Raw genomic sequence first — 17600 nt, forward strand, 5'->3', positions numbered from 1 at the left:
ATTTTGTGCAACCGTCGCAAGAGTGCGATCAAAATAGAAACAATAAGAATTGTATTATATGCAATGATACGATGCGAAAAGTATAAAAAAAATCTTGAAGTACCATAAACGCAGAAAAATCCGCAAGTCTAATAATCGTCGGAATTGCAAACGTATCGGACACACGTGAATACCTCGGTTAAGGAATTGTATACCTGGCGCGTGGTGAGACGCGTGCGTCTGTTTGCTGAATGCGGCTCGTGAAATGTTCAGAGCCGGTTGAAAAGTGTGTAAACACTTTGCGACATGGGCCTGTGCAAACTGTAGCAACGACGCTGCGGAATTGAAGCGATCCTTTCGCCGTGTTCTATTGCGCTTATTATCTTTCTTAATTTCCTGCGGATGGCCCCTGTGAACTTTTCGCGTTCCAGTTTCCATTATCTTATCTGGCCATCGTGCCATCCGGGACATTCTCTATTCAACGCTTGATCAAGAATTTATGGAAATCTGTCCTGATACTGTTGAACTTGAAACACCTACCGGCGAGACGCGATTACGCGCGGCCGCTAATAATATATTCCTCGCCTTTGTGAAATTACGTGTTTCGTTTCTCGCGATTGTAAAATCTGCATTAACACCTGTTAAACGAGCCTTTCAGCTTCTCCGGGAAAGGCGTATTTAATTTATTTCGAGTTTGCGACGCTTCGCAGATGCGGGAGAGATCAAAATTGTAGCAATTTCGACAATTCGCGTAATATTAGCTATGCTAATCTAGCATAAATGTATTAATTAGCGTCTTCTGGATATCTCAGCTTGTCAATAGCAACAGCGATAAAACATTGAGATATTTATAGCCAATGTCACAAAATTCAAAACAAGTTTTCATAAACTGTTTACGTAATTTGTTGACTCGATCATTCTCTGTCAGCCTAAATATAATATGTCTTTGTTCTGTTATTGTAAAAAAGAGTGTTTATCCATACATAATAAATATAAATAAATTAAATTAAATTTGAATTTAATTCGAATATTTCATTTTAACATCTCATTTACGACCGAATCATGAAACGAAACGAAACAAGTACAGCAACAGCGAGTACACGATAAACAAAAAATGTAGTAAAAATGTAAAAACTCATTCTGCTAGATATAAATAAAATGGCCGAGAATAATCACGAGGATAATACGCTTGAGACCTAAACGCATAGTTGTCAACAGCGAGAAAGTCAACCGCAGTTCTACCCATGCAAAAAATGGATTTTCGAACGAACGTCGCCCTAAAAACGAGCACGCAACCAGTTCGCCAATAATTCTCGAATCGTCGCAAAAATGATCGTTTAACCGGCGATAAACTCAAACACGGCAGAAAACCAATCAAGCGGCCATAAAATCGAAAGCAGCTCGGCGGTGAGCGGAGAACATTACCTATCGGCCTTTCTTCGGTCATATCAACGGCGCTGCGATATAAATCGCCGTTAATCGCGTCGTCCCCGTGAACGTGCTCATTTACGCGGTTGTTAATTAAAAAACGTTCCGAGGACAGATCCGGCGTGGCGGCCTGGAAAACTGTCTCTCGCGGCGCTCGCGATTTATCAGGAGCCGTTCCTCGGCGATCATTAATCAACGCGCCCATCCCTCGTGCCCGCGCCTCTCGTCGAAGGGCGGCGGCGACGGCGGCGTTGAAAAGAGCGAGGAGGGACGGGACGGGGTATTACGAGTTAGAGTCGAGTAGTCGTTCCTGGGGAGGCGAACGCGCGGAGACAATGGTGGAAAACGCGTGGACCGCGTGACGCCGGACTAAAACCGACCCGGGGTTCGCCGGTGTAAAAGGGGTGGCGCGGAGGCGGTGTGCTTTAGCCCCGGGACACCGCGTCGGGGAAACTAAGGAGCCTGGATAATCGAGGGGGAGCCGGGGAACGGGACGAGAAAAATTGCGGAAGCGGAAAAGCCAGTTGATAAGTCGGCTGCCAGCGGAATCGTTAGAGTGCAGTAAGCTCGAATTGAATGGGGTTTACGAGCGAGTGCGTGCTATAGCCGGCGGATGGAGTGCGGGGGTGGCGCGAGTGCATTGTCTTGCCGCACTTTGAGGTCCCGCGAAAATTTCGTTGCAATGTTCGCGGAGGCTCTGATTTTAGAGCGAGTCAAGGGGCTATTATTATGTTATAATTGGAGGCGCGGTTATTTTCGTTGCTGGGGGTTCGAGAGGTCGAGCACAGGGTGCATAGAAATGAGATGTCAAGACCGCCATTGCGTGATTCTATGGATCGGCGGAGATCTAAAAAACAGCGACCTTGGAATTGACCAATTCTTAAAAATCAAAGTCAAAGGGTAACATTCTTTTTTACTGCAATGCACAATAGTCGTCGAGAGGTCAACAATAGTCAACCTTTGCATAAAAAAATAATGTCAAAAACGACGTATAAAGATTGACTGAACAACCAACTTTAACCTTAGCATGCTTAAGGGAGAGTTGCAGAAATGTCCGCAGAACTTCAAACATGTACTTTTGTTCGAACAATGATCGTTCATAAATTATTTATGTTTTATCCTCACAGGTATCAAAACGCATTATCCAACAGTATTGCACAAATAAATATGCATAACATAAAAGATAACTTCAGAGATAACAAGCAAAGTCCAAAATTCTTCCATTCCTAAAACAATCTAATCTGTACAGTAAAATCTAACTCTAATCTATCTCTAAAGAATCGTCGCTGACAACCAAAGTGGTTGATGCGACGTTGAACACACAGGAATAAAAAATATTCACAGCACATTTTCACAGATTCTTAAGCAGGCCTCCTAAGACCTCAAGCGTCCTAAGGTCAAGTATTCGTTCTCAGAAAAGGGGATCCACCGAGTCAACGTTTAAAGATTCCATCGAGCGAATGTTTCACCATTGTTATCAGGTTCACAACGAGATAGAGACAGATTGGATAGTAGATTAGCGGTAGAAACAGGGGATCGGGTAGAATCGGTAGAAACGAGGGACGGGGCAGTAGAAAATCGGAATCTTAATTTCCTCATCAATTTCCAAACATTGGAAACGTGGCGTTTAAATACTTTCGGAAGCCGCTGTAAATGACAGTCCGGGAAAGAATAGTAAAAGGGATGGCCAGGAGTGGTAGCAGGAGAATCAATTTTCCCCGGTGTGCAGGAGCCAAGAGGATGTCGACGTTTCTCGGGGCAAGCCTAATTGCATAAGTACATCGGCAGAGAGTGGCTGTCTCCTTCTCTCGCTCTCTCTGTCCGACTCTCTCGGTTCCTCGTCGTGTCCATTAGACAGAGTGAGTGAGTGAGTGAGAGATGGATAAAGAGAGAGAGAGAGAGAGAGAGAGAGAGAGAAATAGAGAGACAGGAGGACCGAATCGGGGAAGGCACGATCGATAGTCAATCTCAATGAAATTTGCACCTCGAGGAGTCACGCGTAATAGGGCTCAACCAAACTCAAGCTCTCGGCCCCCGGCCGCCTCCTTCTTCCTACACCCTGTACTCCTCGAGCCGGGATTTCCATTGAAAAGCAATTCGTTTCCTGTCAACGAACCTGTCCCCGCGAACGCTTTCATCGAGCGCCGACCCCGGAAGACGCTTCCCACCGCGGGCTGAGGCGCGAGAGAAGGTAATAACCTCTTTATTGTCACTCTGGCGCCGATTAATACCGGCAACCGCTCGATCCTTCCCAAGGAAATCGATCCCTCGATTTAGGAGGCTGCCAGTCTTCGACTCTTTGACACTTGCCTTAGACGCTGTCTCCTCGGTCATCCTTTAGCTGATCCGGGCTCTAGGCGACGACCTAGCAATTTGCTAGATACCTTCTCGGTGATCAACGCTACTTTCAACGAGACACCCACATAACCCTGCACCGAGCTGACAGTTTCTTGGGATGCTGTCTTTTTGTTTTGCTAGCTTAGTTGCTTTAGATTGTAGACGACTATTTAATGATTCGATAAATAGCTTCAGAGATCAATGCTACTTTCAATGCAGATATAGTTTTGCTCGGAGCTGATAGTTCTTTGGAATAGGGGATGCTGTCACTTAGGTCTCATTCTCCGATTGATTTATAGGCTCTAGACGATGACCTAGTGATTCGATAAACACCTTCAGTTATCAGTGCTGCTTTCAAGGCAATGCAGATATAGTTTTTTTCGGAGCTGATAGTTCTTTGGAATAGGGGATGCTGTCACTTAGGTCTGATTTTCTGGTTAATCTAGGCTCTAGTCGACGACCTAGTGATTCGATGAACACCTTCAGTTGCCAGTGCTACTTTCAAGGCAATGCAGATATAGTTTTGCACAGAGCTGATAGTTCTTTGGAATAGGGGATGCTGTCTTTTAGGTCTGATTCTCTGATTAATCTAGATTCTAGTCGACGACCTAGAAATTCGATAAACACCTTCAATGATCAGTAGACCGCGGATCTTTATGCGAATCAGATATTTTCAAAGACGATCGTAAGGAACAGGAATTAAATAAAAATAAATTGCTTCTTTTAATAATTTCGAGAAGTTAAAAGTAGCGTAGTAAAATCATTAAATTCTTCTAACAGCTTCACAATTTTATGTTTCACTCGCTCGTTTTTGTCATAAATGCATCAAATCCGCAGTCCAGTGATCAGTGCTACTTCCGAGCAGACACAAGTATAGTTCTGCTCGGAGTTAAAAGTACTTTGACATAGGGGATGCTGTCTTTCCAGTCTATTTCTCTATTACTCGACGACTTAGTTGACGATTAGTTCGCTAAATTCCTTCAGTGATCAACGCTACTTCCAAAAACAACTTGGACAAAGTTTTGCAGAGAAATAAATATCTTTTACGTCGATGGATACTGTCTTTTTAGTCTGCTTTGCCAGCTGGTCTGACACTCTAGATGACGACTGAGCGAACCACTAAATACTTCCAATAACAAATGCTACTTGAAAAACAACCGAGGCGTACTTCTCGGAGCTGAAACTTCCTTCGAATAAAGTTTGCTTCCCTCTCAGTCTGTTACTCTGGTTGATCCAGATTCTAGTTGACGACCTAGTGGACCATGAAACACCTTCAGTGATCAATGCTACTACTTTCAAGGCAACTTGGGCATACTCGGAGCTGAAAGTTCTCCAGGATAGAGGATGCCGCGTTTTCAGTCTGTTTCTCTAGCTGATCTTATACTCTAGACGGTGACCTAGTGAACCTCCAGTGATAAATGCTACTTCGAGAACAACTCGGACATGATTCTATTCAGAAATAAAAATCTTGCACGTTAGGGGAACTTGAAGTAACCTTTCGGTATGCTCTTCTAGTTGGATTTATACTCTAAAATGTCACCACTTTGCACTCGAAGCCATTTCAACTGTAAATCTAAAATGATTTCTCTGACTTATAGTACTTTTCAATTTTATACAACAAAGTGCATTTTATACATATGAAATTGACTCTCGTGATTCGTACAACAGTTACACTTTTAACAATCTCTTAAACCTAAACTTTGATAATGTAAAAGTTATCTTGGCACGTGATGCAACGATTTTAGCGGTGCCTCGGAGTCACAACTCGAGTGCAAAGGGTTAATTAGAGCAAACTTGTAATACAAATTTCAATTACTTATATTATTAAATTGTTACTTATTTAATTATTAATAGATTTCTACCTATTCTAATCGGTCTATCTATTCTATCAGTCTAAATACCAGTGAACCTCGAGCCACGAATTCTACTTAAAAAACAACCGAATATACTTCCGTTCAGAGCAATGAATTCATTGGAACTCGCATAACAGATCTAAACTTTAATAATGTAAAAGTTATCTTGACATGTGATGCAACGATTTTAGCGGTGCCTCGGAGTCACAACTCGAGTGCAAAGGGTTAATTAGAGCAAACTTGTAATACAAATTTCAATTACTTATATTATTAAATTGTTACTTATTTAATTATTAATAGATTTCTACCTATTCTAATCGGTCTATCTATTCTATCAGTCTAAATACCAGTGAACCTCGAGCCACGAATTCTACTTAAAAAACAACCGAATATACTTCCGTTCAGAGCAAAGAATTCGTTGGAACACGCTGCCGTTCGATCGGTCCAGATTCAAGATGACGAAGACCGATACGAAGACATCGATCACTCTACGATCCACCCACCGATTCGATCCTATTCCCCCACGTCACCTTTTTCTCAAACCCCTTACGATCCTCCTAAAGTACAGTTCGCGGTACGGCCGGGTCACCGGCTGGCCCATGGAACGGCATAATCCCGATTAAATAGAGGCGGACAACAAAGCGGCCGCGGTAAGGTGGACACGCGTGTTGGCATCGCGCCTGCGACTGCGAAGGGACAGAGAAGGACGGGGTGGGTGGCTGGCTGGTTGTCGTTGGCGTTGCGATGCCAGCCGGGGGAGAATACGCGGCTGCGACGGGAGGCGACGTTTTGCTCGCGGTGTAAACAAGAACGAACGACTGGAAGGAAGGGCGAGCAGGGGGTGGCGTCGTGCTCCCGGCGTACGCGCATACACGCGCGGCGAACACGAATGGAAGAGCGAGGGCTGGGGCGTAGGAGAGGCCGGAGACGGCGATGGCGGGTGGCCACGAAACAATGGAAATCGATACTCACGTTATCGAGAGGCAACCTGGACAGTCTGCTGGCTGCGGAGTGAAGCCTGCTGCCGCCGGAATGCACGATACCGGTATTGCCGCCGAGCGTGCCGTTCCCGGGCGAGTTCGGGGGCGGTCCTTTGGCCGGTAATAAACCGTGGCTACGATGATCATTGCTGTTCCCGCCGTGCTTCACCGGCTGACCGGGGTAGCCACCCCGGCCGCCGTACGGCGGCTTGCCGTCCGCGGGCTTCACGAAACCGCCCCGTTGATGGCTCGACGAGGACGAGGAGGAGCCTCCTGTGCGCGGCCCGCCGGGTTTCTTGAATTCTTGGGACGACGGCGAGCTCCGTGAATTCGAGCCCACGGAGCCTAAACTTGTTCGCAGCAGCGAGCTCGCCGTCGAAGGCGCCGGACTCGCCGGGACACCCTCGATACCGATCAGACGCTTCGGATCGTCCAGAAGGTGTTTCACCAGCGAGTAGTTGCCGAGCTTCGACTGGATCTGCTGCGTTGTGCTGTCCTGGGCGTCTGGGTTCATCTGGAACAAGAGAGGTTCAAGGTTAGATCACGGATGGTCTTTCGAGCGTATTGCTTGTGTGAAGTTTACATAGTAGACAGGTTGGATAGAAGAATCGTTTTAGCAAATAGGGAAGATGCGACAGTTCCCGTGCCCTCGGATTATAGGAAAAGGTTCGAACAATCGTAGTTTCTTTGTCCAAATGTGTCCATTTTTGTTCATAAGTTGAGGGATACATTGTGGAGAATTTACTTCATTGGATTGGCGAGAAAGTATTTCCGCTTATTATATTATACATAGATAATATTGTAATTGTTGTTTCAAAACTGAAATTAGCGTTAACAGATTTTTATGCGAAATATAAAAATTGTCTGCATTGTTTGCAGGATACAAAACTCGCATAAACATTTCTCTCTTCCTTTATATTATATAGCATTACTAACCTAACGTTATATTATATAGCATTTTGAGATTCTTGAATCGTTTTATCGGTTTTGTATTTGATCTATTAATTTTTGTCAGAAATGCATAAAATACACGGTCCATTGATTAACAAGTTATCTTGCGGGTCACAAATCGAGCTTTACTTGCACGCCCAATGGGAGAAAGTCAATGAAGTTTGTAAAAATCCACCTTTTAAAAAATATTTAATATTCTCTGAACTAACAATAAGATTTTGATATAACAAAATTTATAAAAGTAAATTTTTGGGATGGTATTAATATACGTATTAATAATAGTAGTATAATAATATATTAATAATATAATTTATAATATTATGTAATATTATATATTATAAAATTATTAATAATATAATTTATAATATTTATAATATCAATAATATATTAATAATAATAATGGTACGTATTTATATGTCCATACCAATAACACAATTAAAACCGTTTCAATGATCGTGTACAGAGAAGACCGAGAAGAAGCAAAGGAAAGAGAGAGAGGGAGAGAGAGAGAGAGAGATCGCAGCGCAGCAGGATAGAGAAAGAAGGAGACGCGATTGGGCGGCGTGGAAGGAGAGTCCCTGACCTGGTCACCTAAGCGTTCTCTATTCTCTCTCTGCTCCGGTAAGTTTCTCTCGGAGCTTCTCGAGGCGTCGCGTTTATGTCATCTCGGGGCTTGGCTCCCTCTCCAACGCGTAATTAGCCAGACACACAACCCTCCCACGAGTTCCCGGGACCCTTTGAAACAGCGAGTCGAGAGAAAAACAGTCGAGTATAGAGAGGAGCACTCCCTGAAGATTGGATCTTCGGGAGCATCGATTCGATTCGCCCCACGAATCCCGGCACGACCGAAATAAAACTTCGGCTCCGGCGACGCGGAGAGTTCGAGGGGGTTCGATTACTTCGAGGAAGCCACAGGTAATTGCGCTTTCGATGACCACGGAATTACGTTTTTCGTAAAACCGTCGGTTCGAGCCGATTTCGTGGGAAGAATTAACGGCCGACGGGAGTGCCATTCGTTTAGAAGTTAACCCTGGACCGGGCGCGTTGGTTGAAACGACATAAAGCGGCGCGTGGGACGCGCGACACCCCGGGAGACTTGTAAAAATAATGCCGGGAACGAGATCACGCTGCTGTGACTCTTAATTAAAGGCTAATGCGGCTATCGACGGCTGGACGACACCGCTCGACATTTCGCTGAAAGATAATGGAAAGATGGATGGGGTGACGGACACCCCACGCGACCCTTTCTGGGTGAACATAAACGCCATTTTCTATTGTACACGTTGCACGCAGAAATGATCGTAGCTACTCCTTTTTAACGCAGACGGTGAAAAGTTGAGGGCAAAAATAGACGGCTGTTTTGTTCTTCGACTAATCTGGATTTGCAAATTTTCATCGGTCGACATAGATTTCGTTGCTAGAACATAGACTCTTGAAACGGTAAACAGAGGATAAATATTTCTGTGTTCTCATGAAACGCGGAATTTGGCAAATGAACTTCTCTTGAAATAGTGTACGTGGAAATAGCATTCGAAATGTATTTGAAACTGCTATCGCGACTGCTATACCGAAAAAAGTTCACTTGCCAAATTCTGTATTAAACGCGAGGCTAAAAATATCTCGTCGCTCATTTCGTCTGTTGTTCGAAAAATCGATCCTCTCCGCAGCCCAGCGATCGTGTCTCCGAATCGAAAATAAAAGAACCGCGAGGTCGTAGGGGTTGTAGTCGGTGGAGCGGGGGGCTGCTCGTCGGAACTACTAATGGCTTTCTTCGAAAATCGCAGCTATAGCGCGCAGGGTGCAGGGATGCATCTCGTTGCATCTCGAAGCTCGTTAAAGAAGAAACCGGTGGTCGGTGGCAGTGGGCGCAGCTGGCGGAAAAAGGGTTGTTCTCGGGTCGAGCGTGATTTATAGCGCGCTCATTAATCACGTTACGTTCCCTGGGCGTTCCCCCGCCTCCTTATTAAACCACGATTTGATCTCATTGTCCTTGAAGACAAAGGCGACGCGGCGCGCGGCGCGACGCGGCGGATCATAAACGCGTGCGCGCGAGCAGATCGGAGCGGAGGAGAGCAGAGCGCGCAGAGCAAAGCGGATAGTCGGGGAGCAGAGCCGAGCAGTCTGTCTTGTCCGACTGTCTGTTATTGTAGGCTTGTTGCAACAACGTCGCTACAACGGTCCGCCACGTAGAGAATCTCTCTCTCCTCTCGGCAACAGCCTCGTAAACTTTGCCAGCTACTGTTTCGCCGCATTAATTGTTATTGCCCGCGTGTGCGAGCTCGGGCGCGCGCGCGCGCGCACCCCGACGCCGACGCCGAGCTACCGACTTGCTTTCGCACGGTTCTCCCCCGTGAATTATGGCTGATAAACCGTGCAACTTGGCTAAGCCAGTTTCCACGGTAAAACCAGAGAGACTCCTCTCTCCCTCTCTCTCTCTCTTTCTCTCTCTATTTCTCTCTCGGCATCCTTAAACCGATGCTTCTGTACCATGTCGGTTGGGGAATAATCACGACTACTTTATGGAATTCCATCATTCTATTATTACTGATTGTTGACGATCGATGCAGAGTTTTCGCGTTAGCTATTATTAGTAGTATTGATAATATAATATATAATATTGATTATATATTATTAGAATTATTTAATTATTCATATTATGTAATTCTTAATATGCATATGTATAGTATTGATAATATAATTATAGTACTGACACAGTACTATTGATAATATTTAATAGCGAGCACAATTTTACTCGAAGGATTTCTTCGAAATAATTCTCGAATAAAATTTCGTTCGAAGAATTTAATCGAGATCTTACGAGAATCAAATTTTGTTCGAAATTATTTCTTGAATAAAATTTTATTCGCTATATTCTTGAATAGAATTGCATTCGTACAATTTATTCGAAATATCTCTGGAATAAAAATTCATTCGTAACGCAACTCGAGTGAAATTTGATTCGAAGAGTTTACTTGAAATATTATTCGATACATTACCCGAACAAATTGCCCGAAGAGTGTATCCGATATATTATCCGAATAAATTTTTATTCGAAGAGATTATTCGAATTTTTTCTTTACTATCGACACGATTCCGATCAGATTGGCAAATTTATTGGAAGCCGATCTAAATAAACTTCGACATATATATCTATCCCGCTTCGATCATACATTCACTTGAATGCTTCCACTATTTAAAATCGGATGAAAATGCCTGGAAATCTTTCTCAGAATTACGCAACAATATTTTCGGTAGAGGGAACATTTTTTAACGATGCAGTGTTCATAATATCCGAGTCAAGATTGAAGCCAAAAAATGAAGCCACAAAGATTCTTTCTATTTCCAAATAAAATTCTTCAGACCGCGGTAGAAAGTTTCATCCTGCCTCATTTCCGTGCATTCGTACTTGTATTTAGCGCAAGTCGAATAAATAAAAATCACGTTAATTGCAGAACGCGCTATTCTTTCGTCGCGGAGCACAGTATCGACGTTTCTAAGGAGCCGCCGCGCGGTTTTACGATCGCCGCTGTGCACTATTTTTATTCATAGAGCCGGGGCCCGATAAAATTTCCATAATCCGAGCAGAAAATTCGCGATACCGGCGGTAAGTTGGATCAAATAAATCAGGCCGCGTTCTTTCGGCGGGAATTTACGAGTCGCCGCGGCTCTTCGAGCGGCCGCGTTCGACCGCGAATCGACGCGACTCGATTCGATTCGATTCGATTCCCGTTCGACAAAGGCCACCGATTGACTGGTCGTCCTCGCCGAGACGAGTGAAGCGGGGAGGGAGAGGTCTTAGCGAACCAGATTTCACCAGAATTAACATGCTGCTCGAACGTAAACGGCATAATCGGCCGAGTTTTACGTCACCGCGAACGCCACGGTGCTTGTAATCAGTGGCGTTCTTCGCGATAGCGCGGATTTACGATCGCGTTCCAGCGTTAATCGGCCGGGAACAAGCTCCTACGGCTGTAAAGTCGAACACACGATCGGCCACGGAACGCTTTCCTCGCGCGAGCTGTCTTGCTCGGCTCCGATCGGCTCTGCTCGGCTCCGCGAGCCGTCGCGGAATTTGCGTCACGCCGCGCCGCACCGCGCCGCGCCGCATCGCCTCGCTCGGTGTTAACGACGCGACTTGTGTTACGAGCACGCGGTATATTCCGTCGATTTACGACGCTTTCGGCGACCGCTTTACTGTGACGCGGCAACGCTTGCGCGTCATTGCGTGATGCACTTCTTGCGAGACTGCAGTCATTCAGAGGCTCTGGATTTGCTTGGGAACGTAATTTAACCGGTTGGCTGTTGCGACCTCGTTCAATAGCGGCCACCTAAAACTCGTTGGAAAAAGTCAGCGATGACTAGTATATACCGCCTAACCCAGGTCAGAGTTCGACAATGTCTATTCGATCGACGATAAACCATATTTATTCGGAAAGAGTTTATTCGCACGAGGACAGGATTTTTATTCGTTATTTTCGAGAATGACTAGATTCGTTCGAATCGGAATGAGATTCTTATTCGTGAAAGACGAGTGACCATATCTGTGCGTAAAAAGTTTATTTTACTTTTCTTCTCTACTTGCGGACTCTGTTTACGCGATTTTTGGTCGCCCAAGACAAATGGAAGTGGAACGGACGCTTCGCGAGAATTCAGGGACTTTAATCGAGTTCTTTAGAATTTCAATGGAAAAGTCGACTTTTATTTCGTGTCCTTGAACGAAGATTCCTGAATCGTTTAAATATAACTTACGAATTATTTTCTACTTTCTGATACTTTCTGATATTCTGATTTTTATACGTTAAAAATTACCGAAAAGGAAACTACACACCACAAAGCGTGCCAAAAGATATTTGTTTATAGATAATTACAATTTTTTCAGCGAGCCTGATCGAAGAATATAACGACGATTTCCTGTATCTTTTGAACCTTGAGAGATGTCGACGAGAAATTTGGGCTCAAATAATATAGAAATGTTACGCGACAAACATAGAATTTTTAAACATTTATTTGAACTTTAAGATATTCATTTGAACTTTGAGACGTTCATTTGAACTTTAAGACATTCACTTGAAAAATCATAACAAAATCATTTGAGAAATATCGAATTTGTTATTGTTACTATTACATAATTTGCCTAAATTCTCTATTATCTTCGCGGATACTTTTATTCACAGACCAGATACGAAAGGATCAGAATAACGAGGAACGAGGAACACGATCCTCGGATTCGTGTTTAACGAATAGCAACTTCTAAGCAGAAAGAGAGAGAGAGAGAGAGAGAGAGAGAGGAGAGAGAGAGAGAGCGATCGTAAGCGATTTCGCTCGGAATCGCAGAAAACTCGAGCCGAGAAAGATACAGAAGGTCGTCCAGAAATATATCGGATAGCTTCTTCGATCCCGACGCGCTCGATTCGCGCGTGTGGACGGACGCCGCGTGACGTTCCAGCGGCGTAGGAGCGTCTCTCCTTCGAGCGCGTAATCCACCGTGTCTCGCTAATGTAGCAGCGGCTACATTGTTGCTAAACGGGCGTCGACGGGACACGGCGATCATCTGGCTCGCGCGAATCCGTGGCCAGGAGGAACGCGGCATGGGAACGCGTCGGCACACGCCCACGCGCCGGCTCTCATCTCCCGTTTCGGCTCGCGCGAATCCCGTCGACGAATGGACAAAAGCGATCCACTCCGCGGAGGGCCTCCACCCTTCGTCCGTGTTCGAGATTCGCTGCTGCGAGCTTTGCCCCGGTGAAACTGCGCGCGAAAAGGGACCGTTTTGTTTGGACAACTCTCGCCAGGACTCGCACCCTCTTCCGGGCGCTGTTCGATTTTTACGGGGGTGCGAACGTTCGTCGAGTGTATTACCAAATTGATCGCGGATGCCTAAGATACGCTATAGTCGTCCTTTAGGCACACAGCTATTATAAAGATTATGGTTCGTTATCCTATAACGTAATTCTTTTCTATTCTTTTTTCTTTTATATTTTAATCGCTGAAGTCAAGGTTATGTCAAGGTTATGGTATATCAGGTCGTTGAATTCATTTTTTCGTCAGCAATAGCTCTACGAAGTTTAAAATACAGGGTGCCATTTAAAAAGTCAAGGAGACCTTCGATTTTGGACCAAAAATAATAGTTTTTAAAATTTACTATTTCTCAATATGTAGCAGACTAAATACCGATTAAATTTCATTCGAAATATTTTTTTGTCAGACTGTCGAACGTGCTTCAAAAATTCTATATTTTTTCTTTTCTTTTCTTTGTTTAATTTATCTCATTTAGCATATTTAAAAACATTTACATTCGTTTCTCGCACAATCTTAAAATCTCACGCTCTTCAGAAGATATTAAAAAATGATAACGATAATAATAATTCATTTAATCACGTATATTGGAAAAAAACTCTTTGTCACAGAAGAAAGAATTCAAAGAAATTTTATAATAGCCGTCGCACGAGTACAATAAAAAAATCGAACACATATAAATATGATACAAAATAACAAGTAGGAAAAAGATAAAAAAGAATGATCGATGTATCTCGTCGAGCATAATTTCATAAATACCATCGTCCAACACTGTCCCCACCAGGTCTAATGGAATTCTTTTTAAATAAACGAGGAAAGGGTTGCTAGACAGAAGGGTTGGAAGCTGCACACGGCATTAAGCAACGAGGTCGAACACGATGGCTCGACGTGGCTCGACTGCGACGAAAATAAATGTTCATAATTGCACGGGACACGGTGTATCGCTTATGTGTATCGGCGGTACACTCGATATTCATCCGAACCCGGTGAAAGACAAGACAAGGAGTTTCGGGTAACAGGACACCGAAGAGAACACGCCGCAAAAAAATGTCCCGCAACATCTCTTACGAACTGGCAGTGAATCGAACGAGCCAAACTAATCGGAGCTTGTCAAATTTACCACACGGAATTACCGACGACGATCCTTCAGAAATATCGATCTCCGAGGAACAACTTCCTGTTCGCTGAATTTTTTAGCGTATTTCAGCGTATAGTTCCTGGTTAGGGTCTGGGCATATTTTATTCGTAGAATTTATTCGATGTATTAATTGAATAAAATTCTATTCGAACGACGAATTCAATTGTACTGATCGAATAAAATTTCATTCGATATGTTATTCCAGCGAAGTTTCATTTGAAACGGTTAAAATTTTATTCGAAACGTTGTCCGGATAAAATCGCGATCGAAGAATTTACTCGAAATATTTCTCGAGTAAAATACGCGTTCGCATAATATTTCGAACGAATTCATCGATTAAAATTTCATACGAAATTGCGGTGCGAGTAAGATTTTGTTCCTCGAATAGAATTTTAATCTCAATGTTACATCGCGATGTAATAGCATTGAAGTTCTATTCTAGGAATCCGTTGGAAATATTATTCGAATAAAATTGTATTTCGAAACATTTGTTCGAATAATGGGCAACTTTGTTTCTAGGCGAATCAACAAGAAGGCCGATAAGTTTTAATCAAAAAACGGAGCGCAGATTTCTTCGGGGAGCGAGAGGAGAAAAATACGGTCGTGGCGTCTAGAAGAGGAGAGCAAGAAAGAAGGAGAATCAGAGCGAGAGAGAGGAAGAGAGAGAGAGAGAATAGCTGCGAGGGTGAAACTTTATTTAACGTCCGCCTTATGCGGCAGGGAAATAGGAGCAAAGCGAGCTGCGAGACGAGCCGAGAGCGAGAGAGAGAAAGAGAGAGAGAGAAAAAGAGAGAGAGAGAGAGAGAGAGACTCTCGGCAGTTGGCAAGCGGCGAGAGAATCGCGGCGACGCTTGTTCGCGCGTGAAGCATCGCCGAAGATTTCTTAGCTCGCTGGTGTAAGCGTCACATGAAAATTTCGTTTCGCAGTCGAACCGACTGGTTCGCGCGCCGATCCGAAATTAGCTGGGACTCGCTGCTTGCTAGAGGTAGACAGTAGCCGCGGTTTGTGTCAGCGTCTCGCTACCTTTTCATCGAACCGACCCGCAGATGAAAGCGTAGGGAGAATGATGGCGACGCGGCCGCTCGCGATAACGGGCTGCGATTTCTCGCTTGTCAAATTTTCTTCCCGGCTTCCGGCTGGTCCGACGCCATTTTCCGACGTTAATAAACCAAAACGCCCCGGGGGCGAGAGGCCGTTCAAATGGCCTAAAAACCGTTTCGCTTTCAAGGGGGCTACCGGATTTTCGGCGGCTGATCGCTTCAAGTCCGAGACGAACGTCTGCAGGCGTTTGTCCAAAAAAAGTGCATCCGTTTGTGCATCAAATCCGTTTGTTCAATTGGCCGCGGGCGTTTTGTAGTCGCGTGCTTGTTTATGAACTTGTGTCTATTTGCGTTCCACTCGTGTTCATCTGTTTATAAACCATCCGACTGGTTGCATCTTGTTTACCGATCTGTGTATTTGTTTATCTATCTGTGTTTGTTTATTTGCACAACTATCCGCTTGTCTACGTATCTATCTATTCATTTACTTCGTTGTGTATTTACTTATTCATTTATTTATTCATTCATTCATTTATCTATTTATTTACTCATTTATTCATTCATTTATCTATTTACTTATTCATTCATTTATTTTTTTATTCGTTCATCTCCCCAGTTATCCATCGATTTAATCATCCACTTAATAATCTATCTATCCATTCATTTATATATTTATCTATGAATTTGTTTATATATCTATCTATCCATTAATTTATCTGCTAACCTGTCTATTTGTCAATTTATCTATTCATTCATGTATGCATTTATCTATCGATTAATTTATATATTAATTTACGTTATTAATTAATCTACTTAACGCTCTATACATATATGCATTCGTTTATGTATCTGACTATTTATGAATCTATATACCAGCCTGTATATATTTATCAGTTTATCTATGCGTTCATTTATGCATTTATCTATCCATTAATTTATCTCTTAATTTATCCATTAATTTATCTCTTAATCTATCCATTAATCTATATATTAATCTATCTATTAATCTATATATTAATCTATCTATTAATTTATCTATTAATCTATCAATTAGTTCGTCTTTTTGCCAGCATATTTGCCCATTCATTAGCGAATGTTTCTATCGAGAACATTATGGGAATGGGCGGGATCGTTGACGAGGGTGCCGCGCCCTCTCCATTCGTCTATCCAGTACGCTCTATCCGCAGGTTTTTTTTTCCCTCCGTGACGATTGAAACCGATCGAGCAGACGGAATAAAGAAGTCAACGAATGGATTTCCAGCGGAGCGGAGACGATCGACCGCGCCAAAACGGCCGTAGAAGAAACCACGCCGCCTTCTCGTCCAAGTACGGTTTCTTGTGCCACGTAAGGCTTGGACCATGAGCTCGTGAATCTACCGCGCGGGGTTATCAATCTTCCCTTTGGCGAGCCGTGGCCAGGGTTCAACACGACAGAAATTACCCCGCAGGCATCTATATTGCCCGCCCCACTGTCAGCCGGATCAGCAAACTGCGCCGGCTCGCCTCAAAACCGTTCCCGCGAGGAACGTGCTAATCCATTTGGGAAAGTCCGTTTCGTTTACGAACTCTAACGCGGTCCGCTTAGGATTTTATTGTCCGATTATACTTATATTTTGATCGAGTCTGATCTCGCCTTTAAGGAAACTCGATGATGATAAACGACTGACGATCGTCGATCGTCGGTAAACCGCGGCATTTTCTGTGCATTCATGGTCAAAATGAGATTGTTAACATGATTAAGGGCAAAGAGAAATTTCTATCCGATTTCTGTTTCTCGCAAAACGATGCATAGAATTTCTGTTCTTGCAAAATGCATTTTTTTCGGTTAAAATGAATGATTTATTATTTTTGTTTCTTTTACATTTCCTGATGTTACAAAAATGTTTGCAGGAGAAATTTTTAGATAAACTCCTTTAGCCGGATACATACAGAGTGTCCCAAAAATGTCTCGCAATCCGAAAGTAGGGGACTCCTGAGGTCATTTGAAGCAACTTTTTCCTTAGCGAAAATGCAATTCGCGGCTTCGTTTACGAGTTATTAACGAAAAACAGTGACCAATGGGAGGCGAGCTCGCTTGGCGCGAGACGGCCGAGCCAA

The 17600-nt window shown here is 43.7% G+C and overlaps 1 protein-coding gene across 10 annotated transcripts in view; it reads right to left on the bottom strand.

Annotated features, from left to right (window-relative positions):
- The window catches only part of lilli (AF4/FMR2 family member lilliputian), a 447030-nt gene that overhangs the window by 136666 nt on the left and 292764 nt on the right, over positions 1 to 17600 (bottom strand). For all 10 annotated transcript variants that reach the window (XM_033478325.2, XM_033478322.2, XM_033478326.2 and 7 more), the window contains one exon: positions 6570 to 7091. In XM_033478325.2, coding sequence (XP_033334216.2) covers positions 6570 to 7091 — 522 coding nt within the window. The remainder of the gene's footprint in view (positions 1 to 6569; positions 7092 to 17600) is intronic.

The sequence above is a fragment of the Megalopta genalis genome, chromosome 3, assembly GCF_051020955.1.
Source record: "Megalopta genalis isolate 19385.01 chromosome 3, iyMegGena1_principal, whole genome shotgun sequence".
NCBI lineage: Eukaryota > Metazoa > Arthropoda > Insecta > Hymenoptera > Halictidae > Megalopta > Megalopta genalis.